The sequence below is a fragment of the Gopherus evgoodei genome, chromosome 3 (genome assembly GCF_007399415.2).
Source record: "Gopherus evgoodei ecotype Sinaloan lineage chromosome 3, rGopEvg1_v1.p, whole genome shotgun sequence".
Lineage (NCBI taxonomy): Eukaryota > Metazoa > Chordata > Testudines > Testudinidae > Gopherus > Gopherus evgoodei.
Window position 1 is genome coordinate 71302356 of NC_044324.1, and position 26221 is coordinate 71328576.

General features: G+C 42.4%; 1 protein-coding gene across 4 annotated transcripts in view; it reads right to left on the bottom strand.

The window, feature by feature from the left end:
* The window catches only part of PHIP (pleckstrin homology domain interacting protein), a 337941-nt gene that overhangs the window by 91508 nt on the left and 220212 nt on the right, over nucleotides 1-26221 (bottom strand). For all 4 annotated transcript variants that reach the window (XM_030555793.1, XM_030555789.1, XM_030555794.1 and 1 more), the window contains 2 exons: nucleotides 19688-19828; nucleotides 16044-16120 (listed from right to left, as the gene is read on the bottom strand). In XM_030555793.1, coding sequence (XP_030411653.1) covers nucleotides 16044-16120; nucleotides 19688-19828 — 218 coding nt within the window. The remainder of the gene's footprint in view (nucleotides 1-16043; nucleotides 16121-19687; nucleotides 19829-26221) is intronic.

Genomic DNA, 26221 nt, shown 5'->3' on the forward strand with positions numbered 1-26221 from the left:
TAGCTCATCTTAATTAATTTGCCTCTTAAAGTTGATATGGCTACTTCCACCTTTTCATGTTCTGTATGTAAACATATCTCCTTACTATATGTTCCATTCTATGCATCTGATGAAGTGGGCTGCAGCCTACGAAAGCTTATGCTCAAATAAATTTGTTAGTCTCTGACGTGCCACAAGTACTCCTGTTCTTTTTGCGAATACAGACTAACACGGCTGCTACTCTGAAATCCCTCAGGAAAATGGATTTTAAAGAGCGAATGATTATAAAAGGCGCAAAACCACCCGAAGTTCTTGCTCCCTATCCATCTCTCACTTTCACCTACAAAGAAAAAAGAAACAGCCTTTGGGAGGAGATCCTGGCCTGAGAATTTGGTGAGCAATGTTACTGGGAACCTGTGGTAAGGGACTTCACCTTGAACCAAGTCTAATTTGTTAAATTTTAGTACTAGGAAGTGTTTTGTCTTTATTTTTCTTGTAATTATTTCTAACTTTGATGCATTATATGTGTACACAAAACTCTCTTTGTAGTTAAGTAAACTTTTTTTATTCTTTAATCAAAACAAATCCAGTATTGTGAACTGTGTGGGTAACTCCATTCAGGGCAGAAAACTTGTATATTGATCTCATTAGAGGGGCAATGGTGTGGTCATTGGGGATACGCACACCAGGCAAACGAACCCCAACTGTTGCCCCTCCTGCAACAGCTTTGGCGAATGCGGCAGGACCTCATAGGCTGAAAATTAGCCTTGCCCGGACCCTCTCCGGTGGCCGACGGATTGAGACAATCGGTGATGCCCAGCGCGCACCGGTGCTTTCACCGGGGGCCTCAACGAAGTCTGGTACGGTCGACCCCGGGAGGCACAACGGTGCAACGCCCCAGAAGGTGGAGAAGCTTTGGTCCCGAGCGACGGTGAGGAACCGGTCTCGGGGATAAGGTAGGATACAAGTTAAAAGGTTTAATCTGTCACCGGCTAAGACCTGGGGACGCCCAGGGTCTCCCGGTAAGGAATGGGACAGGGACAGTCACAGGATAAGGTAGCGTGCACGCCTTTAGAATGCATTCTGGTTGCATTCTGGGTAATTGGAAAATCTTTGGAATGGATCCACTAACTAAAGGTAAACTAAAAAGATACTGTACAATAGACTGGCCTCAATATCAGCTGGAGGATCAGGAACGGTGGCCACCGGAGGGTTCAATTAATTATAATACGATCCTCCAACTTCTCTTATTTTGTCAGCGAACTGGTAAATGAAATGAGCATATGTATGGTCAGATATTTATGTCATTGTGGAACAGAACAGATATTTTGAAGCAGTGTAATTTGATTCCAACAGGCTTAGGAAAGAGTTGTGAAAATGTTTAAAACTCATTATTTACTGTAATAGCAGGAGCGGGGTCACATTTGGCCACAGCACCCCCACTGTATGGTGACAAAGTCCCCTCAGCCCTGCCAATTGAGCCCGCCACAGGTTTGTACCCTTTAATTACTGAAACCCGAATCGCTCGCAATGCTACGGCTACTCAGGAGTTAACCACTATGCAGGTGTACTCTCATGTTCCTTTTAATCCTGTGGATCTAGCGGCTTTCAAAGCGCAGGCAGGGGAATTCTCTACCAATCCCCCCTTTGCAACATTACCATTCCTGATGTCTGATTTGTGTCCATTTATTCTTTTATGTAGAGACTGTTCAGTTTGGCCAATGTACATAGTAGAGAGGCATTGCTGGCACATGATGGCATATATCACATTAGTAGATGTGCAGGTGAATAAGCCCCTAATGGTGTGAATCATGTGGTTGGGTCCTCTGATGGTGTCGCTAGAGTAGATATGGGGACAGAGTAGGCAACAGGGTTTGTTACAGGGATTGGTTCCTGGGTTACTGTTTCTGTGGTGTGTAGTTGCTGGTGAGTATTTGTTTCAGGTTAGGGGGCTGTCTGTAAGCTGAGGACTGGGCTGACTCCCAAGGTCTGTGAGAGTGAGGGATTGTTTTCCAGGATAGGTTGTAGATCAGGGTGTGTGCGCGTGTGCGTGCGCACAGAAGCAGTTTAATCATTTGCTTATATGGAGTCCTAGGCCACAAAAATCACAAGTGCTTCCTAGCAAAACTTTATTTCCTTAAGCATTGCAGTTCCGAGCTTAGTAAAATACATTACTGGTTCTCAATTTCAAAGTATTCCCTCAAAGCCTCCTTGATTCGAACTGCCTCCTGTTATGTCCCTTTAATAACCCTACTATCTGGCTGCTCAAAATCAGTGTCCCAGCAGCTTGCCTCAGCAATCCACCCCTGAGCAAACTTTTCAGCCTTAGCTTCACAAATATTGTGGAACATACAACACATGGGAATACTATCCTAACTGAGGTTTAACCTGCCATAAAGGCATCACCAGTGTGCCTCTAAATTACTAAATACACATTCCACAGTCATCCTGCACCTACTTTGCCTATTGTTGAAGCACTCTTTACTGCTATCCAGGTTTCCCATATAAGGCTTTCATGAGCCATGGTATTAAGGAATCTGCTGGGTCTCCCAGGATCACTATGGGTATTTGAACATCCCCCACTTTAATCTTCTGGTCTGGAAAGAAAGTCCCCACTTGCAGCTTTCTGTATAGGCTGGTGTTCCTGAAAATATAAGATATGAGTCAAGAGTGTGCCCTTGTTGCCAAGAAGGCTAACGGCATATTGGGCTGCATTAGTAGAAGCATTGCCAGCAGACTGAGGGAAATGATTATTCCCCTCTATTTGGCACTGGTGAGGCCACATTTGGAGTATTGCGTCCAACTACGGAAGGGTCCCCAACTACAGAATGGATGTGGACATATTGGAGAGAGTCCAGCGGAGGGCAGCAAAAATGATTAGGGGTCTGGGGCACATGACTTATGAGGAGAGGCTGAGGGAACTTGGGTTATTTAGTCTGCAGAAGAGAAGAGTGAGGGAGGATTTGATAGCCACCTTCAACTACCTGAAGGGGGGTTCCAAAGAGGATGGAGGGCTCGCCTGTTTTCAGTGGTGGCAGATGACAGAACAAGGAGCAATGGTTTCAAGTTGCAGTGAGGGAGGTCTAGGCTGGATATTAGGAAACACTATTTCACTAGGAGGGTGGTGAAGCACTGGAGTGGGTTACTTGGGGAAGTGGTGGAATCTCCATCCTTAGAGGCTTTTAAGGCCGGGCTTGACAAAACCCTGGCTGGGATGATTTAGTTGGGGTTGGTCCCGCTTTGAGCAGGGGGTTGGATTAGATGACCTCCTGAGGTCTCTTCCAACCCTAATCTTCTATGTTTCTATTATACGTGCATCACGCATCTTTCCAGACCACTCCACATTTATCCCAGTGAAACACCTATGGTGATCCACAAGCATCTGCAGCACCATGGAAAAGTACCACTTCCTATTGGTCTGGTGGTCTGGTTCCAAAATTGGAATATGCATGTTATTTATCACCCCTCCACAGTTAGGGAAACCCATTTCTTCAAAGCCATCCACTATTTCATACACATTGCCAAGAGTCATGATCCTACACAGCAGGATGCAATTAATGGTCCTGCATACTAGCGTTAATGCAACCTATGGTTGACTTCCCAACTCCAAACTGATTTGCAACTGACTGGCAGCAGTCTGGAGTCACCATACAGCAATCACCATGCGCTTCTCTCCCAAGAGGGCAGCTCTTATTTGGGTGTGCCACGGGGCTCGGGTGAGCTCCGCATGCAGTTCCAGGAAGGTTGCTTTCCTCATCTGAAAATTCTGTAGTCACTGCTCATCATTCCAGACCTGCACGGGACTATGATCCCACTACTCAGTGCTAGCTTCCCAAACCCAAAAGCAACGGTCCACCGTGTTCAGCTGTTCCTTAAATGCCAAAAGTAAGCTAATACTGCTCCTATCCATGTCAGATAGCATGTCAGGCAACTCTGTATCCTGCTGAATTAGGAACTTCACAATTACCTGCACTGCCATTTGCGATGTGTTACTGATAGCTAGCAAAGCATTGGAGAGCAGTGCGGGATCCATCCTTTCATACCGAGATGGCGGGGTGAACAGCAAACAAGGGCTGTTGAAAAATGTCGTGAACCGAAGATGGAAGCACATGGAATGCTCAGATGGAAAGCAATGCATCATGGGAGATTGAGCCAGGACCCATAATGTGCTGCGATTCAATCTGCCTTCCCAAAAAATCTAGCAGCAGAAAGTGGTGAGCAGAATTTTGGGATAGCTACCCACAGTGCACTGCTCTCACTGTCAGTGCTAGTGCCCCAAAGGTGGATGTGCTCTGCCAACAAAGAGAGCGTAGTGTGAACATGCTAACAAAACTCTGCAGTGTAGGCAAGGCCTAAGGCAAGCACATACACCTTCATTTGTGCAGGACACACCTTTGATTTCTGCCTGGGCAGGGCTGTGGTGTTTGGAACATGTTTTAATAACATCATAGAGGGGAATCTTATAACTTCACATACAATGTTACCACACATGTTTTACCAGGACATTACTGACTTGCAAATTATGAGTTTTCAAATGACACCTTACAAGCATACTTTGTACAAAATATATTATAATAGGGTGTAGGGTGTGAACATAGGGGTGTATTCCATCACAGACAGTACTTTAGATTTGTCATTCACTTTAAAAATTATCAATGATGAAGAATTTACTACAATGACCCTTAATGAATTGTTCCACTGGTTAATTGTGTTCACTGTTACAAATTTACCCCATTTCCAGTCTGAATTTGACTAGCTTTGACTTTCAGACATTGGATCATGTTATACCCCACTCTACTACTAGACGGAAAAGTCCATTATTAAATATTTGTTTCCCACGTAGGCACTTACATATTGAAATTAATGCAGCTCTTAACTTTCTTTGTTAAAATAAATAGATTGAACTCCTTTAGTCTATAAGGTAGGTGTCTACTCCTTTAATCATTTTCATGACTCCTCTCTGAACCCTCTCCAATTTATCAACTTCTTTTTTGAATTGTGGACACCAGAACTGGATGCAGTATTCCAGCAGCAGTTGCACCAGTGTCGAATGCAAGGGCAAAATAATCTCTCTACTACTTGAGATTCCTCCGTTTATGCATCTAAGGATCACATACATTAGCCTTTTTGGCCACAGCATCATATTGGGAACTCATGTTAATCAGTTTATCCACCTCCCCTTCCCAAATCTTTTCTAGAGTTACTGCTTCCCAGGATAGAATCCCCCATCCTGTACAGCCTACATTCTTTATTTCTAGATATGTACATTTAGCCATATTAGAAAGTATATTTTTTGCTTGCACTCAGCTTGCCAATTGATCCGGATCACTTTCTGTTAATGACCTGTCCTCTTCATTGTTTACCACGCTCTCAATTTTTTGTTATCTGCAAACTTTATCAGTGATTATTTTATGTTTTATTCCAGGTCATTCATTAAAATGTTAAACAGAGTAGGGCCAACAACCAGTCTTTGCAGGACCCCTTTAAAACACACCTGGATCAATGATGATTCCACGTTTACAATTACATTTTGAGAACTATCAATAAGCCAGTTTTTAGTCTATTTAATTTGTGCCACATTAATTTTATATCATTCTAATTTCTTTCATCAAAATGTCACATAGTACCAAGTATATTATATCAACACTATTACCTTCATCAACCAAGCCTGAAATCAAATTTAAAAAAAGTTTGTTTGCCAGGATCTATTTTCCATAAATTCATATTGATTTACATTAATCATATCTTCCTTTAATTCCTTATTATTCCATATCAGCCACTCCATTACCATGCCTAGGATCCATGATATACTGACAGGCTATAATTACCTGGGTCATCCCATTGACCCTTCTTAAAAACTGGCACATTAGCTTTTTTTTCAGTCTTCTGGAATTTCCCTAGTGCTCCAAGACTTATTGAAAATTAACATTAATAGTCCAGTGAACTCTTCAGCTAGCTCTTTTAAAACTCTTGGATGCAAGCTATCTCAATCTGCTGATTTAAAAATCTCTGACTTCAGTAGCTGCCGTTTAACTTTGTTCTGAGAGACTTGTAGAATGAAAAAAGTTATCATTATATGAAGAAACTACATCATCTGTTTTTCCCCAAATGCAGAGCAGAAATATTTATTGAACACTTTTGCTTTTTCTGCATTATCACTGATAATTCTACCATTTCTATCTAGTAATAAACCAATACCATTGTCAGGATTCGTTCTGTTCCTAAGACATTTATGCTCCTCCTTATTGCTGGATAGTTTTCTCTTTGTCTCTCTTTATGTCCCCTACCAATTTTCCACAATTCTTAGCTTCTGATTTATATTCATAACTACCAACTTCCTCTTTCTTCTCTTTCTTCCATTTGTTTATATATATATAAAAAATAGCTGCTTCCACTTCCCCTCTAAATCAAGTCAGTTTTTTAACCAATACGGCCTTCCTTGATTGTGGCTTTTGGGGCATCTAATGAAGCATTCTTAAACAATTCCCAATTATCACTTACATTTTTATGGTTACGTTCTTCCTCCTGATTTGGTTCATAATTGTTTTCAGCTTTGTGAAACTGGCCCCATTAAAACACCAAGTATATATATTACTGGTCTGGATTTTATTTAGTTTGCACATTATAAATATGACCAAGTTGTGATCACTTGTACCCAAGCGATCATTAATTTATCGTTTTGTGGTCAATCCCCCTTTTCTGTCGATATGAATTCTAACACAGAATTTCCTTGTGTTTGCTGCAACACTTTTTGAATTAGGATATTGTCAAGTGTAATATTTAGACATTCCAAGGTTATTTTAGTATTGGCAGTATGACACCTCCAGCATATGCCACTCAAATTGAAGCTCCCCATTATCATGCAATTTCCTCTCCTATGCAATACACGTGCCCTATGGGTGCTCCACTGTAGGTGTATCTGTGCTCCTGCACCTCTAATGGTAGATTTTAGCTAGCAGTGTCCATTCAGCCCACACATGTGCCTTCCCTCCTTTGGGGTCTGCCTCGAGACTATCTAGCATTGCATGGGCAAACCCCACTCAGTTTATTCTCTACCTCAGAGCCACTTATGGAGAACTCCAAAGTAGAGTAGAGAAAGGTGGTTTGTGGAGCATCCACAGGGACACACAGCTCAATGAACCAATGTGAGTGACTTGGAATCCTTTCCATTTTTGTAGGTAAGTACATTGAGTGGTTGACTTCTGGCTGTGAAGCAACACGTCTTTCACCTCGTCAGAGCATTCTATCTCTATGTCTTGGAACCAAGAAGGAGCCAAGTCTGGAGGCGGAGGACCTGCAGGTTGGAATGAAGGATCAGCCCATCGCTTTGGGAGAAGCTAGGGAATGGGTCTGAGAGGAACCAGAGAACATATTGCCATCTGTGTCAGATAAGGAAACCAGACTTGTCTTGGCCAGGAGGGAACACTCAGAATAACTTGCTTTGTCTCATCGAATTTTCAACAGGACCTTGCATAGAAAAGGAAATGGGGGAAAGACATACAAGAGGTCCCTGTCCCATGGGAGGATGAGGGTGTTTCCCAGTGAATGTTTCCCCAGGTCGGCCCTAGAGCAGTAACAACAGAAGATGGTTATTCACCTTTGTAACTGTTGTTCTTCGAGATGTGTTGCTCATATCCATTCCAAGTAGGTGTGCGGGCACCACGTGCACATTCTTCGGAAGATTTTTACTCTAGCAACACTCAGTGGGTCAGCTGAGGCGCCCCCTGGAGTGGCGCTGTTATAGCACCGGATATATGCCCCTGCCAAACCAGCGCCCCCTCAGTTCCTTCTTGCCAGCTACTCCGACAGAGGGGAAGGAGGGCGGGTTTGGAATGGATATGAGCAACACATCTCGAAGAACAACAGTTACAAAGGTGAGTAATCGTCTTTTCTTCTTTTAGTGCTTGCTCATATCGATGCCAATTAGGTGACTCCCAAGCCTTACCTAGGCGGTGGGGTCGGAGTGAGATGTCGCGGAGTGAAGGACCGCTGAACCAAATGCCGCATCCTCTCTAGACTGCTGTACTAATGCATAGTGGGAAGCGAGGGTGCGCATGGATGACCGAGTCGCTGCCCTGCAGATCTCCTGGATGTGTACATAGGCCGGAAAGGCGTCGGACGAAGCTTGAGCCTGAGTGGAATGGGCGGTGAGGTGGCTAGTTGAAACATGAGCCAAGTCATAACACGCACGGATGCATGACGTGACCCAAGCTGAAATTCGCTGCGAGGAGACCGGTAGGCCCTTCATCCAGTCTGCCACCGCTACGAACAGCTGGGGCGTCTTTCTAAAAGGCTTTGTTCACTCGATGTATAAAGCGAGAGCTCTATGAACATCTAGAGAATGCAGCTGTTGCTCTCGTCACGATGCGTGCGGCTTTGGAAAGAAGACCGTGAGGAAAATGTCTTGGTTGATATGGAAGGCAGACACCACCTTAGGGAGGAAGGAAGGGTGTGGTCGCAGCTGTACCTTATCCTTATGGAACACCTCATATGAAGAGTCCGCCATGAGGACCCTAAGTTCCGACACGCACCTCGCTGATGAAATAGTGATCGGGAAAGCTGTCTTCCAGGAAAGGTACAGAAGCGAGCAGGTGGCCACTGGCTCAAAGGAGGCACCCATGAGCCTGGATAGGACCAGACTGAGGTCCCACGTAGGGGCCGGATGACAAACCTGCGGGTACAAACGCTCCAAAGCATTGAGGAACCTGCTGACCATAGGATTAGAGAAGACTGAGAGCCCATTCTTGCCTGGATGGAAGTCTGAAATCGCTGCCAGGTGTACCTTGATAGATGAGACCACTAGGTCGTGCTGCTTCAGGGACCAGAGATACTCCAGGATGGTAGGAACTGGTACCTGCAGGGGGACAGTATCATTCTGGGTACACCAGTAGGAAAAACGCTTCCATTTGGCCAGGAAAGTAGGTCTAGTGGAGGACTTCCTGCTACCCAAGAGCACTTGCTGCACTGAACTGGAGAAATGCAGCTCAGATTGAGTTAACCATGCAGCACCCATGCTGTGAGATGGAGGGACTGTAGGTCTGGAGCAATTAGGATTAAGTGGGACATAGCTTGAGAAGGACCTTGTGGAGCAGTGGGATCAGAGGAAAGGCATAGAGCAGGTGGTCTTTCCAAGTTATCAAGAATGCGGCTGACAGGGAGCCCGGACCGCGTCCCTGGAGGGAGCAGAACACCTGGCACTTCCAATTCTCATGAGAGGCGAAGAGGTCTATGTGGGGAAACTCCCACTTTCGGAAAACAGAATGGATAACGTCCAGGCGAATCGACCACTCGTGAGCTAGGAAGGACCTGCTGAGGTGATTTGCCAAGGTGTTCTGGGCTCCTGGGAGAAATGACGCCACCAGATCGACTGAGTGGGCTATGCAAAATTCCCAGAGATGTATGGCTTCCTGACAAAGGCGGGAGGACTGCGCCCCACTTTGCTTGTTGATGTAAAACATGGCCGTTGTGTTGTCTGTGAAGACTGTGACACAACGACCCTGTAGGTGTTTGCAGAATACTTGACACTTGAGTCGCACTGCTCTCAGTTCCCTTACATTGAGGTGTAGGGTTACTTCCTGTGTGGACCAATGACCTTGTGTGTGAAGTCCCGCAAGAGGAGTGCCCCAGCCCAGAGATGATGCATCCATGGTCAGGGCTAGAGAAGGCTGTGGGGCATGGAATAGCATGCCCCCGCATACTAGGTTGGGGTTCAGACACCAACCCAGAGAGGCTAAGACCTCTGTCGGCACAGTGAGAATTGTGTCCAAACTGTCTTGGCCAGGATGGTACAATGAGGAAAGCCAGGTCTGAAGTGGATGGAGGTACAGTCTGGCATGTCTGGACATGAAAGTGCATGAGGCCATGTGGCCTAGCACATGGAGGCATGTGTGTGCTGTCGAGGTTGGGAAGCTTTGGAGGCCCTGAATAATGGTCATCATGGCCTGAAAGCGGGGCTGCGGTAAGCATGCCCTGGCGAGGTTCGAGTCTCGGATCGCCCCAATGAAGTCTATTCTCTGTGTAGGTTCCAGAGTGGACTTCTCAGTGTTGAGCAGTAGGCCGAGCTGGCCGAACAATCCCATGACAAAATGAACATAAGACTGCACCTGCGTCTCGGAGGAACCTCAAATAAGCCAGTCGTTGAGGTATGGGAAGACTTGTATCCGACGTCGGCAGAGCGAGGCCGCTACGACAGCCAAACATTTTGTGAAGACTCTTGGCGCTGTGGATAGGCCAAAGGGAAGGACAGTAAATTGGAAATGCTGCTGGCTGTCCACAAAGCAAAGGAATCGCCTGTGAGGTGGGCAAATCGCTATGTGGAAGTATACGTCATTTCTATCGACGGCGCCGTACCAGTCTCCAAGATCCAGGGAAGGGATAATGGTTCCCAGGGATACCATGCGGAACTTCAACTTTACCATGAATTTGTTGAGCCCGCGCAGGTCCAGGATGGGCCACAGACCCCCCTTTGCCTTGAGAATTAGGAAGTAATGGGAGTAAAACCCCCTGACCCTCGAGTCCTTTGGGACCTCTTCTATTGCTCCGATGGCCAAGAGCGCCTGTACCTCCTGTAAGAGGATTTGCTCATGAGAGGGGTCCCTGAAGAGGGACAGGGAAGGAAGGTGTGGGGGGGGGTAAACAAACTGAAGATGGTATCCAGTATCCACCATGCATAGGACTCAATGATCTGAGGTTACATGGGATCACGCAGGGAGGAAATAAGAGAGATAGTTGCAGAAAGGCAGGAAAAGATCCGGCAAGGAAACTGGTGCTCCATCCTCAAGCGCACCTTCAAAAGTTTTGTTTGGACCCCGCCGGTGGCTTTGTGGGGCCCTGATTCTGGCCTCCTTGAAGACTAGATTGTCTCTTGCGGTTACCACTACCACGTCTTCTAGTGAAGTCTTGCCGAGGCTGAGGGTTAGGATAGGTGCGCTGAGGCTGGAAAGGTCTGCACTGAGTCACCAGAGTATGCATACCCAGTGAGCGCATGTCGGCCCGGTTGTCCTTCAGGCTCTGAAGCCTGGGGTCCATTTTATCAGAGAACAGTCCTTGGCCATCGAAGGGCAAGTCCTGGATAGTGTGTTGCAGCTCCAGCAGAAGGCTGGACACCTGCAGCCATGAGATGCAGCGCATGGCCATGCCCGAGGCTAGAGTTCTGGCAGCCGAGTCCGCCACATCTAAAGATGCCTGCAGGGATGTCCTTGCCACTTTCTTGCCTTCCTCAAGCAAAGCCGCAAACTCTTGCCTGACTCCTGGGAGACCAACTCTTTGAATTTCCCCATCGAGGTCCAGTTATAACGGCTAAAGAGAGCTTGCTGGTTAGCCACCCTGAGCTGTAGGCCACCAGCTGAATAAATCTTGCACCCAAATAAGTCCAGGCGCCTGGCCTCCTTGGACTTGGGAGCAGGCGCTTGCTGGCCATGTTGCTCCCTCTCGTTCACCAACTGCACTACCAGAGAGCAAGGGTGAGGATGAACATAGAGATATTCGTAGCCCTTAGATGGCACCATATATATCCTCTCCACCCCTCTGGCCGTGGGAGGAATAGATGCTGGGGACTGCCAGACTGTATCAGCATTGGTCTGGATGGTCCTAATGAAAGGCAGGGTGACATGTGTGTCTTTTCAAGGCATGCAACCTCCAAATGTCATTGGCATGATTGTTTTCAGGCCAGTATGTAGTGTTCTTCTTGTGCTGACTGTGACCTGCTGTAGTTAAAATGTTTTTCATGGGGAGGAGCGAAGGAAGGAAAAGAGGAGATTTGAAGCATCAAGGTGACGGGACAGTTATAGTGATGTGGAAGCCTTAATTGAATATTTACACACTTTGACAAAGTTTTTTTGAACTACAAGTTTAAGTTCTTGACATATAAACTTTCTTTTCTAAGAAATTAAAACATTAATATTAATTTAAAAGCAATGGGTATGTATTTCTATCTCTACCTCCAGCTTACTTTTTTTATTTTACCCCACTAGCTCTATATGTTTTATTTCAATGTTTTCCTAACACCATTTTAAGTTTTCATTTTTTTAAAAAAGGTTTTGGAATCATAATAAAGAATTCTTATTCCCCACATACGCATGTGGAAGACAGACAGCATAGAAACTGATTCCTCTGAATTAGGATAAATTATAAACGGATCCCCCCAAATATAAAACTGATAAATGAAGATTCCCTGAAGCACCCAAAAGCTCAGTAGGGACCAGAAGTTGCTCCTCCATGAAATGGTGTCACTGGACACAGTGGAACTACAGTTGTGGTCATAGTGCAACTCAGCAGCTTAGGAAGGATTCCATTACCTCAACTCCTAATTGAACTCCTTAGAACACAGCTGGGCTACTTGGCTGTGCTCAAGGAGGACTGATTGGTCCCTAAATGCCAAAATGATTGCATATAACAACATTCTGAAGTCTTCCTTTGAGAGTAACGGGTTTTCAGTTCACAGAAGCATTTAATTATCCAAAATAGAGGTAACAAACACATGAATCAGTAATGCTACAAACAACAAGCACAAGATTTAAGCAGACCTACCATTTACTCCTAGTAGTCGGAACAATGTTTAGGCAGTTGGTAAACAGTGATCACATACCTATCATTGATAATTTGTGCTCTCCCATCTTTGTTGTCTTATACTGAAGCTGTAAGCTCTGTGGGATAAGAAGTGCCATTTTGTGTTGTGTGTGTTTCTAGTACCAAGTATTATGGGGCTCCAAACTTTGATTGGGGCCTCTAGGTAATGCTATAATACAATCAACAAAAGCAGTAGATGCCACAGCCAACACCATTATTCTCCAATATAGATTCTTGCCAATTACTTGTTGAAAATTTAATTTATTTCATCTAACATAATGTAGCAGCAGTATTTTCAAACTCAAGCATATTATTTAACAATGATCTCTCCCATTCCCCTCCTAGATATACCCAGACTATCTTAAATCAAACCAAGTATCTCTTGGCATTCCCTTTCCACCTCAATTTAGATTGCATTTCTATTTCCTTCACAACTAAATTCACTGTCTAGTTTCCAGGTGCAATTCCTCCTTTTGTTTTAAACAGTGGAAGAGTTTTGTTTTGTCCCCTTTCTTTCCAGAAAATCTCCCTTCAATCTATTAAACTTATTGAAGTAGCTTGGTTGGGCAGAATTTTTAATTTTCTTATTTCAACTTTACTTAATAGTAATTTTGAGTATCAGCAACCAAATCCTACATTATTAGGCAAACAGTTAAAACTGAATACATTTCCTTAGTACAGTTGTTCTCAGCCTTTTCTGACTGAAGTCCCTTTGTGATGAACTGGCAGATGCATATTTTGTCCATCTTCCAACACGGTTGACACCATATAAATTGTGTGTAGCGTAGCTGTAGCCATGTCAGTCCCAGGATATTAGAGAGACAAGGTGAGTGAGGTAGTATCTTTTATTAGATGTCACTTCCTTATATGTCACCATCCTTCACAATGACGGCATAGCTGCCTGCCTAAAATATTTACGAGACAATGGACAACCCTCAGTTATCTACCTCAAATGCACTGTCAAACTCATCCATTCCATCCTCACCCATAACAATTTTACATTCAACAACAAATGCTTTGTCCAAATCATAGGAATAGCCCTGGTGCTAGGATGGCTCTCCAATATGCCAATCTCTTCTTAAACCACCTTGAAGAATTTCTGGACAAATGCACCATGAAACCAATGATATACTGAGAAACATCAATGATATTTTCATCCTCTGTACAGATAGCTTAAACTCCCTCACAGATTTCCAACACAACTACAACAACCACTACCTGTCCATTTAACTCTCGCTGGAAAACACACACACACACACACACACACACACACACACACACACACACACACACACACCCCAACTTCCTGAACATCACAATCAGCTTCAACAATGGATGTCTAGAGCAACTATATATCAAAAACACAGAGATCACCACCCCTACCTTCATAGATCCAGTAATCACCCCAAGAAATCAGTTATCTATAGCAAGGCAATCAGATACCACAGAATAAGCTCTGAGAAGAAAGTCTGGGATATACACCTTAACACACTTTAAACCACCTTCACCAAATAAGGACACTTCACCAGAGAAGCAGATCACACCATGCAACAAGCCAACCGAAAACCTTGAGAGAACCTGCTTCAATACAGATATAAAACCCCCTCTGACCACACATCCTAGTTGTTACCTACCTACCACTCCACACAGGCACCCATACTCATCAAATAACTACAACCCATACTCAATGGGGAACCCATCTTGAAAGAAATCTTTCCTGAACTACATTTCTGGCCTTCAAATAACCCCCCAACCTCTCCAAGCTCATCATCAGAAACAAGCTCCCCAATGACGCACCAACTGAACAACAGATGCACTGCCAGAACAACAGATGCAAAATCTGTAGACATATTTCCACTGCTACACTGATCAATAACCCACACAACACACTTTTCAAAATCTATGGATCCTACACATGACTATCACAACATATGGTGTACCTCATCCAGTGCATTAAATGTCCGAACAACAACTATGTAGGTGAAACCAGGCAATAACTACACTCTCAAATGAATTCACACAGGAAAATGATAGAAGACAAAACCACCACATCACCTGTGGGTGAACATTTTTCACAAATCAATCATTCTATGGCTGACCTATCAGTCCTCATCCTCAAAGGAAACCTGCAGAACACTTTCAAAATACAAGCTTGGGAGCTTAAATTCATTACTCTGCTAGACACTAAAAATCATGGACTGAATACAGACACTGGATGTGTGGCTTATTACAACAACCTGTAACCCACCTTTTCTGTCCAATGACTGCAGAGGTATTAACGGACTATTACCCTGAACTGTCCTTTACAATATGTGCTAACTACTGTACACATACTAAACAATCCGTTCCACCTTTCATTTTGCTGTCATGCTGGGAGTACATTTCCTAGACCTGAAGAAGAGCTCTGTGCAAGTCAAAAGCTTGTCTCTCTCACTAACAGAAGTTGGTCCAATAAAAGATATTAACTCACTCACCTTTTCTCTCATATAAATTGGTAGTTATATTTTCTTGTTATCCATTTCAGTCTTTTCGCTTTCTTCTCGTTTTTTCTCCTTTTTGTTTTTTGGCTTAAACTCTGTTTTGCTTTCTTGTTTTTTTGGTCCATCTCCCCTGACAACTCCTTCCTCTTCATTTCCCTAACTACCTGAAAGCTGCCTGCCCTCGAGCAGAGTGCCCATTTCTAGTTTCACAGGACTAAGTTGCATGGCTGTGCAGAGGATCTTTGACCAGTCAGCTACTGTCTACACAAATATATATATATGAGCTGCCCACAAAGCTGGCTGCATTATGTCCTACTGCCAGAATAGAGAGAGAAAGCTTTACCTGAAGACTAGGTAGCTTTCTATTAGCAGTCCTTTTCACCTTTCCACATCCCCAACTGCCATCTCAGATTAGTCTAATGCAGGGGTTCTCAAACTTCATTGCACCACAACCCCCTTCTGACAACAAAAATTACTTCACAACTCCAGGAGGGGGGACTGAAGCCTGAGCCTGCCCCAGCCCCACTGCCTTGGGCAGGGAGGCCAAAGCTGAAGCTCAAGGGTTTCAGCCCCAGACAGAGGGCCTGTAACCTGAGTCCAGCCACTCAGGGCTGCAGCCCTCGGGCTTTGGCTTTGGCCCTGGGCAGTGGGGCTCAGGCTTCAGCCCTGGGCCCCAGCAAATCTAAGCCAGCCCTGGTGACCACATTCAAGGGGGATTGTGACCCACTTTGGGGTCCCAACCCACAATTTGAGAATCGTTGATCTAGTGCCTCCTGAAATTATACTCCCCACCCGCACTAAAAAAAGTTAGAAAACACCTCCTGAAAAATTAAGTTTCATATATTCCTCTGAATTTGTTTAACACTCAAAAGCTGAGAGACTTTGTTTTCATATCTTTCAAGTTCTTAAGCATCTGCTCTCTTCTATGTGCACAATGCTCTTTAATGCTAATGAAATACGCAGAGAGGACAGAATCCTTAAAAGTTATAATATTTTACTTAATATTTTGTCACTTACCTAGAACTGCCATCACTGTGCCATGCTTTCTCTTCATCTTCTGATGTTCCGCCACTGGCAACAACTGCTTCTCCTTCCTAACAAAGAAATGATAGATATTTACTTTGTGGTGTTAAACTGAAAACTGTAATTACAGTTAACACTTGAAATAACCGTTATAATTAAAGTCTGTGAAGCTTTCCATTAGAGGCGGCATCTTTCAGGGGCTTATAAGTCAACCATTAAATACAAATTTTCAACTTAAGTACTTATTTTCTTTAAGGTGATTTAGTTGAATTCTTTGCTATTTAAATAAGAGCAAAAACAACAAACGTATAATGTATGGAAGGCAGAAATCTAGTGGATGGGACCCAGTAAACCTAGGTTCTGGTATTGATTTCCTGTGACCTTCAGAAGTCACTGAGGGTTTTCTACCTTGGAACAATCAAGAAAATTAATCCCAATTAACAAAAGGTGTGAATGTACAGTGGATTAGTTAAAATGCATTAACCCCCGTGTAAACATCACATCTGACGAAGTGAGTATTCACCTACGAAAGCTTATGCTCCAGTACGTCTATTAGTCTGTAAGGTGCCACAGGACTCTTTGTTGCTTTTTACAGATCCAGACTAACACGGCTGCCCCTCTGATACTTGATGTGTGAACAATTCATTCAGAATTGAAGAAGCCATAATTTGGTTTATTTTAATTCAGTGAATTCAGCCACTTCAATTGTGAGTGTTCACACAGAATTTAATACAGAGTAACTAATCCACTTTAAATTCACACCTTTAGTTAATTTGGATTAATTATCCTGAGTATCCCCATGTAGACAAACTCTTCTCTCTGTTTCACTGTCGTATCTATTTAGATTGTTAGCTCTCTGGGGCAAGGACTATCTCTTCCGTTGCGTATGTATAGTATCTACCACAATGAAACTCTGATCTCAGCTGGGGCATCTATGCACAACTGTAATGCTAATATACAACAGCAGCATAAATGCTTTCTGTCAAATGTTTTTGTGTTTCTGAAACAAAAATATGCGCCTCCATTTAGTTTTAGTTTATATTATGGACCAAATATCTTGGTTTTTAATTTAAAAAAATATATATTTCCAGTTAATGGTCCACTGACCTAACGTAGAAATTAGCTACATAGCATCCACTGTAACTACTTTTTTTTAATGCTTAGGTATACCATAAATAATGTCTATTATATGCACTGCATAAAATTCATACCACATATTGAAAGCAAATACTGAATCTCACAGAAATAGCTAAAATACATCTTGTCTATTCACAAGAACAGTGCATGACAAAGGAATAGCTCATTTGCAAAAAGGCTTTTTTGGAAGGGAAATATTATTCTATTCTTTAAAAAAAATACAAATACAAGCATGCTGGGGAACTTTAATTTAAACTGGAATGTTGGGTAAGAATAGTTTAATTTGGGTTATCTGTTTAAAAGAGACTTAAATCCGTTAAAGCCAATTCTAATGCTGTATCATAATTATATAGGTCAAATATTTCAAAGATGAAGAACAAGAAGTTTAAGTGTAAGAATGTACACAAATATTAATCATGTTTTCAGTTTGTTTCTACTATGAAGTCGCTAAAATGCACTGCGGAGTTCACTGTTTGTGGCATCAATTTTCAGTTCAAATATGCTGAATTAACAAGATTTTTCTTTTAAAATGCCAGATTTGGACATTCCCATTGGGTTTTGTAAGACAACCTGGATACTTTCCTTCTCATTCACTATCAGCAATAAAGCCCATGGAGGCCACATTCTGTCATAAGTTATACTTGTGTAACCTCTTTGTATTCAGGGGTATTGCACAGATGTAACAGAAGAGATTTAAAACTTGCAACTAGAACTTAGTTAACAATTAGAGAAGAACCTAAATCAAGATTTATATCCCATCATTGCATTGAATCTGCAGTGATAGTGAGTCAAAAGCCTTTATTTCTGTCACTGAAGTAAGTTAATAGGACTAACATTTACAAAAACTGCTCCAAAAAAGGTGCCATTGTTGCATAGTTACCTTTCAGAGCAGGTCATTTTAAAGTGTTTTAACAAAAATCATGGGATGTCTAAGACAAAAGCAACACTGGCCCACTTGTTTGCAACACCAACAAAGTGACCCACAATTGAATGTTCAGCTATCTGTCCATACATCTTGGTTCTTAGAATAGCACCTAACACTGTGGTATCTACTCTTTCTCCAAAGATGCCCCTTTAGAACAAATTGGGGGCACAATGGCAGTACAAAACAAAGCAGACTGCAAGTGCCCTGTTACACTAATTCAATAAATAAGAATATCCTTGGTTTTGCAACACTTGTTTCTCCTTCTCCAATATTTCTCTTTAAATCATTTATGTTATCATTAGCAAAGTAACTTTCTTCTGTGTTTGTGTCACCTACTGATAATGTTGGTCCCTAACTATCCGGGTGTGTTGAAACAATTTTATTATGTCATGTAAATCTCTTGCTAATACTGGGATGGTCTGTCTCTGAATTTGTGTAAAAACTTGGTCATACTCTTGCCTATGAAACACTACATATCCAGGATTACATTTAAACACTCAAGCTCAATATGCACATCTAAACAAGTAATTTCCCCTCAATTTTGCATGCCTTTTAAACAGTCAGCTTGTTATGCCATGACCAAGGGACATATTTTTATAAGTGTCTACACACATAATTTATACACATCCAAACCTGGGTTTGAGAGTACAGGTTAGGCACATAAAGAAGTTTGTGCACACTTAAAAATCCAAACCTGCACTTTGGAAATCTAGTTAGACACAATATTTGTATGTGGAAGAGGCGTCTTTATCAAACTGCAACATAAAAACCTACATAGTTATAATTTTGATCAGCATAAATTTAACCATGCATGCATTTTCATGATTTTTTTTTTCATTTAAACCTTGCAGAAAGTAAAACTCTTTATATTAGAAATAATACAAATTACATCCTTCTGGCTATAAGTAATTAGTTCAACCCTTACTGAAGCTTATCCAACGTACGTATTTTATTTCAGACCTCTCATTTTATTTTATTATATATAAAATTTGTATAATATGATTCCACCTGTGTTTTTGCTGTTTCATTTACAGTTGTATGAAGTCTACAGAAATCTGCTATTCATACTTCAATTCTTCCATTTAAACACTGCTAAACTTGTAAACTCAATATACAAAAAAGGAGCCTGCACTGTGTATACTGAAATGTATGCTGAGATGTTTAAAATTAATACCTTTTGTGTTTTTGTCAATGTTTTCATCTCTGGGCATTTTTTAAAATACAGATTTTGACTCAATTTGATCCACTATATACTGTGGAGAATGAAGTACATTTGAAATAGCATTTACACGTGTAATTTAAATTTCTTTTGAAATTAAGCATTCCAAATATATATACACAAATAGTTTATAAAAATTAATACCTTTCCACTTTCTGACAGTAAATTTGTAGGCATAGTTGAAAGACTGCCAATGCACTTGTTATTAGCTGAAGAACTCTGAAAAGTTAGCTCAGTATCTAATATAAACATACAAAGTAATCAACAATAAAAATGTTTGCCTTTGAACTTGAGCAACAATATTTAGCATAACAATGTAAACAATTTATAATGTAGCCTACTGATTCAGAATCTTACATCTGAAGAACTGTTTCCATTTTCTAACTCTTCAGCAGGTCTGGCAGTTTCTTCCAATGCATATCTGGTACGGTAATTGTGCTGGTTTGCCTGTTGCTTTCTTGAGTCTCCAGTATCTAATATATGATCATGAGAATGGTTCTATAGGATATGAAAATTATATAAAAATCAATATATACTTGAACACAAATGATTTTCAATAAAACCTCAGATTAGTATTCTGTTAATGAATTAAGTTCTAATACTGCTTAGAAGTTCTTCTGGAATTCTGTAGTGGCAAAAATGTACATTTTACAAACAGTTCAAAAATCAGAAAATTAACAAGAGTCAAGAAAGTCAAATGCTAATAAACGGAAACTCAATGAAAACCCATGCACATGTGCTTAAGAGCAGTAACTATCATTCAGCACATCCCTGGACCGCTGAATTTCTCTCACAGACATAAAAGGAAAATTTATCTTGACTTACCAAAATTTCCTCAATCTTAATTACAAAGTCCAAAGAATGGCCTCTCAGCCTGCATATATCTATGTTAGACCTGTCAGTCACTGACAGAAGAGGGTGCCAACCAGCTACACCGAAGAGCCTGCCACTGAAACAGGTTCCATTGCAATGGATATCCCTTGTGAACTGAAATTTATTAATGAGCTTATATGCACTAAAACAATAAACTGTAAATTTCTACAGAACATTTCTTTATGAACCAATCTGAATGAACTGAAAGTGTAAGATTTATTATTTTGGCCAATGAAATACTCCAAATAAGGAATCATGGAACCTGTGGAGCTTGTAACTCAGAGAAAGGAAATTTTTGGTAAGTCAAGAAATGTTCCTATTCTCTTTGGTTTACAAGGTCCACAGATCTGTTAACCTAATGGGATTTTATCACAGTGTCCTCAGGCTGGCAATCTAGCAGAACTACATACGGGGTTAAAAACGCCTTCTCTCCTTCTAGAAGATCACAGCATCAAGTACCCTCCTATCAAAGTCAGCATCCATCAATGCCTCAATATCCAGCTTGTAAAATTTTGAGAAGGTATGGATGGACAGATTCCAGTTTGTAAGATCTTTCAGCCCTTGGAAGCTGCTACTATTCACAGCAAGTGAGCTTTGCTGCTGTTTTCTGGAGAGAAACTGAAGCTTAATGGATGCACTATATCAGCCTTCTTGAACTAGTAGATTTGTATACCCTTTTTCCCTTAGATGCCAAATAACAGAGAATATTAGAGTACTGGACTTTTGAATTATCTGTGTGCAAGAGATGTAAGTCTTGAGGCCTCTATGAACACATAACATCTGCTAGAATTCTCTTGGGTCAGACGCTTTTGAAAAAATAAGGAAATACAATTTGGGGGGTTCTGTGAAAATCCAAGTTAATTTTGTGGATAAAGGCCAATCTGTTTGAAGAACCACCTTATAATAGTGGACTATGCTGTACTGTACTTCAACAGAAAAAAGTTTTAAACCCCAAGCTCCAACACCCTCTAGGAAGAGATGATGGTTACCAGGAAAGCCAACGTGGTGGGGAGGAAATATATGCAGTCTTTCTGAAGGGTTCAAAAGGACACAGAATCAGGGTATAAAGAGCAAAACTGAGGACCTTGGGGGAGCTCAATTAACCTTAGGAAACGCCTGACATCACAACAAAGAGATTTTCTTCCTGCCTGTGGAGAAAAGTATCTTAGATAATGCTGCCACTTATCCTTTTAATGCTGAAACTGTAAGACCTTTGATCAGATCCTCCTTTGATCACTATCCCAAGATCTGTGATATAGATGCCAAAGGAGGAGAGAAGCTAAGTATCTTGCACCACCGCTTGAACTTCCACCTAGCCCAGAATAAAGAATTTGTGGAAACTTTTCTAGATACCAGAAGAGTGGAGATTATACTTTCTGAGTATCCTCTCTCTCCTGGAAGAGTGGTCAAAATTCAGGCAAGTAAGTCTTATGTACTCTTATGTACTCTGGAGTGACAAATTGGTCCATGGGACGCCAACCCTATCTTAAGGAAGGACAATGGAGTTCAACTGGACCATACTGAGGAGATCAGAGAACCAAGGCCAATAAAAAGCCACTATTACCAATCAATGCCCTCTCCCTCTTTATATTCTGGATAGCTCTGTCTAACAGAGGAAAAGGAGATACATACAGAAGGCTGACTGATCACATCGCTGGGAGAGAGCATTTGTACCCTATTGCCCTTGGAACCCTCCTCATTGAGAGAAAAAGGAGGGGACTTTGCCATTTGTGTGTGATGCAAATGGTTCCATCAGAAGAATCTCAAAATTTCCTCAGCAGGAACTGAAACACTTGAGTGAAGATTGCACTATGCATGATCTAGCTTTTCCCTGCTTAGCCAGATGGCAGCAATGTTTTATTTTTATTTGACTATGTAGAGTTTGGATGGACTAGAGATTTTGTTCCATCCAGGATATCAGAAGGTAGATCTCACTGCGCAGGGATGATGACTGCATTTTATTTGTTCATATATTCCATTGCACTGGTGGTGTCTATCATGATTAGTACATGGGAGTGTACCCTGGGACCACAGTGAATCGTCCTGGGCTCTTAATCAGTTTATACTGCTTCCTCTCATGTTCTGTTCAAGTTTCCTGTACTGCTTTGAGGCTAATATCAGATATAAGCCCTATTCTATCCAGCTTGGCCATGGGAAATCTCTTGTTAAAATGATATGCACAGAGAAAGTTGGACTCTCCTGGTGGGATGAACAAAAGGTGTAAGGAGGCAGGGACAGCGGACATGACTGGAGGAGGGTCTCATGTACACTTAGACTCGTTGCCCTGTGTCCACGTATGATGTGAATATCCCCGACAATGTCATCAAGGAGCAAACGAAAACTTTTCAGAGACTGCAGGCCATCCTGAACAAAGTAGTCAATTTGTGTGTTCTCTCTCTCTCAAGAAATAAAAATTCTGAGAGATTGCATGTTGATTTCAACCCTCATATGAGCTATACACTGTATGATGTTCAGATGGCTCTTTTCCCAGTTTAGAATGGCACAGTGGTCTTTGAGGATCAAGAGTGTTAGTACTACTGTGTCTCTGGATGCAACCCTTACCAACTGATAATCTAGGAGTTGACAGAAGCAAACTCCTCCCTCTGCCTGAGGACAGCTATCAAGACAAGTCTAACCTTTGTAAATAAGCTAGGGCTGTGGAGAGGCCAAAGTACAATGAGTTGCATTGGAAATGCTAGGATTTAAAGCCCCCAAATAGAGAAATTTGTAGCAAGACTGATGAACGGGGACACTAAAGTAAGCATCTTTCAAATCTATCGTCACCAAGGGGTTATTTAACATTTCCATCTTGTATCTCAGCTTTCTCAGGAATGTACTGAGATGCTTCAGGTCAAGCATTGCCCTACTCACCTCTAATTTCTTTTTGACCAGGAACAAAAGGGAGTACACAAACCTTGTCACCTCTCTATGGCTAGGACTGCTTCTATTGCCCCAGTTTGCTAGAGATGAAAGACAGTTGACTGCATTTCCCCATTCTTCTTAGGGTCCATGGGACTGGGAGAAGGGATAAATCTGGAAGGAGGGAGACTGAGCGGATCACTCTCTCTGGATAATCTCTATAACTCAATTGTCAGAGATGATTTAAGGCCAATGACCTGCAAACAGGAGGAGATGACCATTAATGCTCTAGTCCACACCAGACTACTTTGGCAGTGAGTCATGTTCAGGAGGACCAGATAGTCCTGTGGATCTCTCATCCCTGCATTGGTTACCTCTGAATCTAGACCATTTTCCCTTTGGAGAAGCTAATGAAAGATCCAATTTTTTTATTTGATGTATATAGTCCAGGACTAGTGATGGAGTAGAGGTGGTGTTTCTGATTTGTTTGTTCTGGCACCATGCATGGAATCTCTTTCATTTGAGGAGGCAGGCTGAGCGTGTAGTTGACCATCTGCTGTTTAGCAAGACATTCTTCTCCTCTTCTGAGCAGGTCATCTCCTCATCTTCGAACCTTGGTGGAGCCATGCTCTCAGGTGGAGTACCTCCAGGTTCGGGTGCAAGATCTGGCATGTATCTTGTGACACACCATGTGGAAAAATGTGCTGTGAACATACCGACATCTGCTTCAGGTATAGGAATCAAGTTTGTCTGTGCCATGTGAGAGCTATCAAGATGACCTTGGATTGGTCAATCTTAATCTTTTGTATGAGCCTGGACAACAACGGGATAGGAGGGAAAGTGTAAAGGAGAAGAGCATACCATCTGAGGAGGAAGGCAGCACCCATAAATCCTAGCCCCAACTCTGCTCTGGAACAAATGCTAGGTGTTCTGACTTATGGCAAATAGATCTATGGTGGGAAATCCCCATTGTCAGACTATGTCTTATATCACAGAGGTATTTATTTACCACTCATGATTGTGGGAGAACTTTTGGCTTAATATATCTGCTGTGGTGTACTGACATCCTGGTAGGTAGAAGGCTGATATGGTGATATTGACCAGTTCCTCAGTCTTGATGTCTCAATGCAGAGGGAGTATGACCTCGCTCCTCCCTATTTGTTTATATAGCGACGTTGTCCATCAGGATCTGTATGGGTTTTGGTTTTGATCATGGGCAAAAAGTGTGCAGATGCGTTGTGAACTGCTTGCAGTTCCACTGTGTTTATGTGCACTGCTGATTCCAGAGGAGGGCCTGGAAAGGCCAAAAGGCAGTACCTTGTACTGACAGAGATCTTGTCCCAAAACAAACTGGAGGTACCACCTGTGCAGTGGATGTATGGCAATGTGAAAGTATGAGAATTGCAGGTCGAAGGCAAAAATCAGTCCCCTCATTTCAGTGTTGGGATTATTGTTGCTAAAGTAACCATCCTAAACTGTTGTTTTAATGAATTTGTTTAGGTTTCTCAAATTGAGAACGGGATTCCAACCTCTGGTCTTTTTCTGGGTTTAGAAATAATGGACATAAAATCCCTTCCCTCTGTATTATACCAGTACTGGCTCTACTGCACCCAATCGCAGGAGATGGTCTACTTCCTGTCTCAGAAGGTAAGCTTGTGAGAGGAGTCCCTGAAGGGGGATTGGGTGGGGGGAAATGGAGGTTAACTGGATGGAATAATCAGTGGTGATAATTTCCACAACTCATTTGTCAGAAGTAATAATTTGCCATGCTGGGTAGAATGGTGTCAAATGGTCGCTAAAGGGATGGTTGGTAGAAAGTAGTTTTAGAAACAGGAGTTGGGGGAGGTCTCTTGGGCCCCTGATCAAACCCTCAAATGTGATGTTTCGATACAGGTTGTTGTGACATAGGAGGCTGAGATGGGAGTGGCTTACATCTTGTGGGTGTCTGGTTCTGCCTCTGGGTATTGTATTTCCTCTGTGGGTATGTGTAAGACACTGGTCTTGAGCACTGTGATGGATAACATCTGCCTTGTTTTTATGCAGGAATGTAGATGCCTAAAGACCGAAGAGTCACTCCAGAGCCTTTCAACATGTGGAGAGACTCATCATTCTTATCTGCAAATAACTTTGGACCTTAAAAGGGGAGATCCTCTATGGTGGATTGCACCTCCTTTGGGAATCCAGACAAGTAGAGCCAAAAGGCCCATCACATCACCACGGAGATTGAAATGGATCTTGCTGTCATGTCTGCTGAGTTTATGGATGCCTGCAGAGCTGTTCTTGCCATGAGATGGCCTTCAGAGATAACTGACCTAAATTGATCTTTTTTGTCTTCAGGGATGAAGCCAATAAATTCTGACAGTTTGGAGTAATTTGCGTGATTGTTTTTGCCATCAAGGCTTCATACCTGGCTATTCTGAACTGCAATGTTGCTGATGAATAGGCCTTGTTATGAAAAATATCCAGTATTTCCCACTCTTTACCATACAGGGTGGTCCTCAAATGGTGTTGCTTGCCCTGCTCATTGACCACCTCTACCATCAATGAGTTTGGCTGGGGGTGTAAAAATAAAAATTCTAGATCCTTCAATGGGATATAATACTTCATATCTGCCCTTTTACATGTAAGGGGGTTTGTTGCAAGTGTCTACCAAACGGTCTTGGCAGGAGCCATGAGTGCCTCATTTATAGGAAGGGCAATTTTGGAGACATTAGTGGAGACATCCATGGATGTCCATTACCACCCCTGGAAGCCGGCTCTGGAATAGTGTCCTGGCTGTTCATGTAGAGCTGGTTTGATGATTCCTTGGATGGGTGAAGAGTGTTGTGAGGAATAAACATCTCCCTCCTCATTGTCCTCCTCGATAAAAAAAGGAGGGGCAGATCTGTTTTTTGGTGTCAGTGCTGAATGTACTGACACTGTATCGATATCTAGAAGAAGTGATTCCGGGGCTGCAGTATCTAATAAGTCCTTATGTCAGAGAAATAGCTGCGTTCCAAGAGATCTCAGCACTGAAGATGGCATCTGCAGGAATTGTGGTGGTACTGGGAGTGGTTGCGATGCTGAAAAGATAGGTGCTGAGGGTGCCTATACTAAAGGAGATAAAATAGATGTCGTTACCGGTGTCTCTGTGCTACGCACAAGAGAGCCATAAGATGG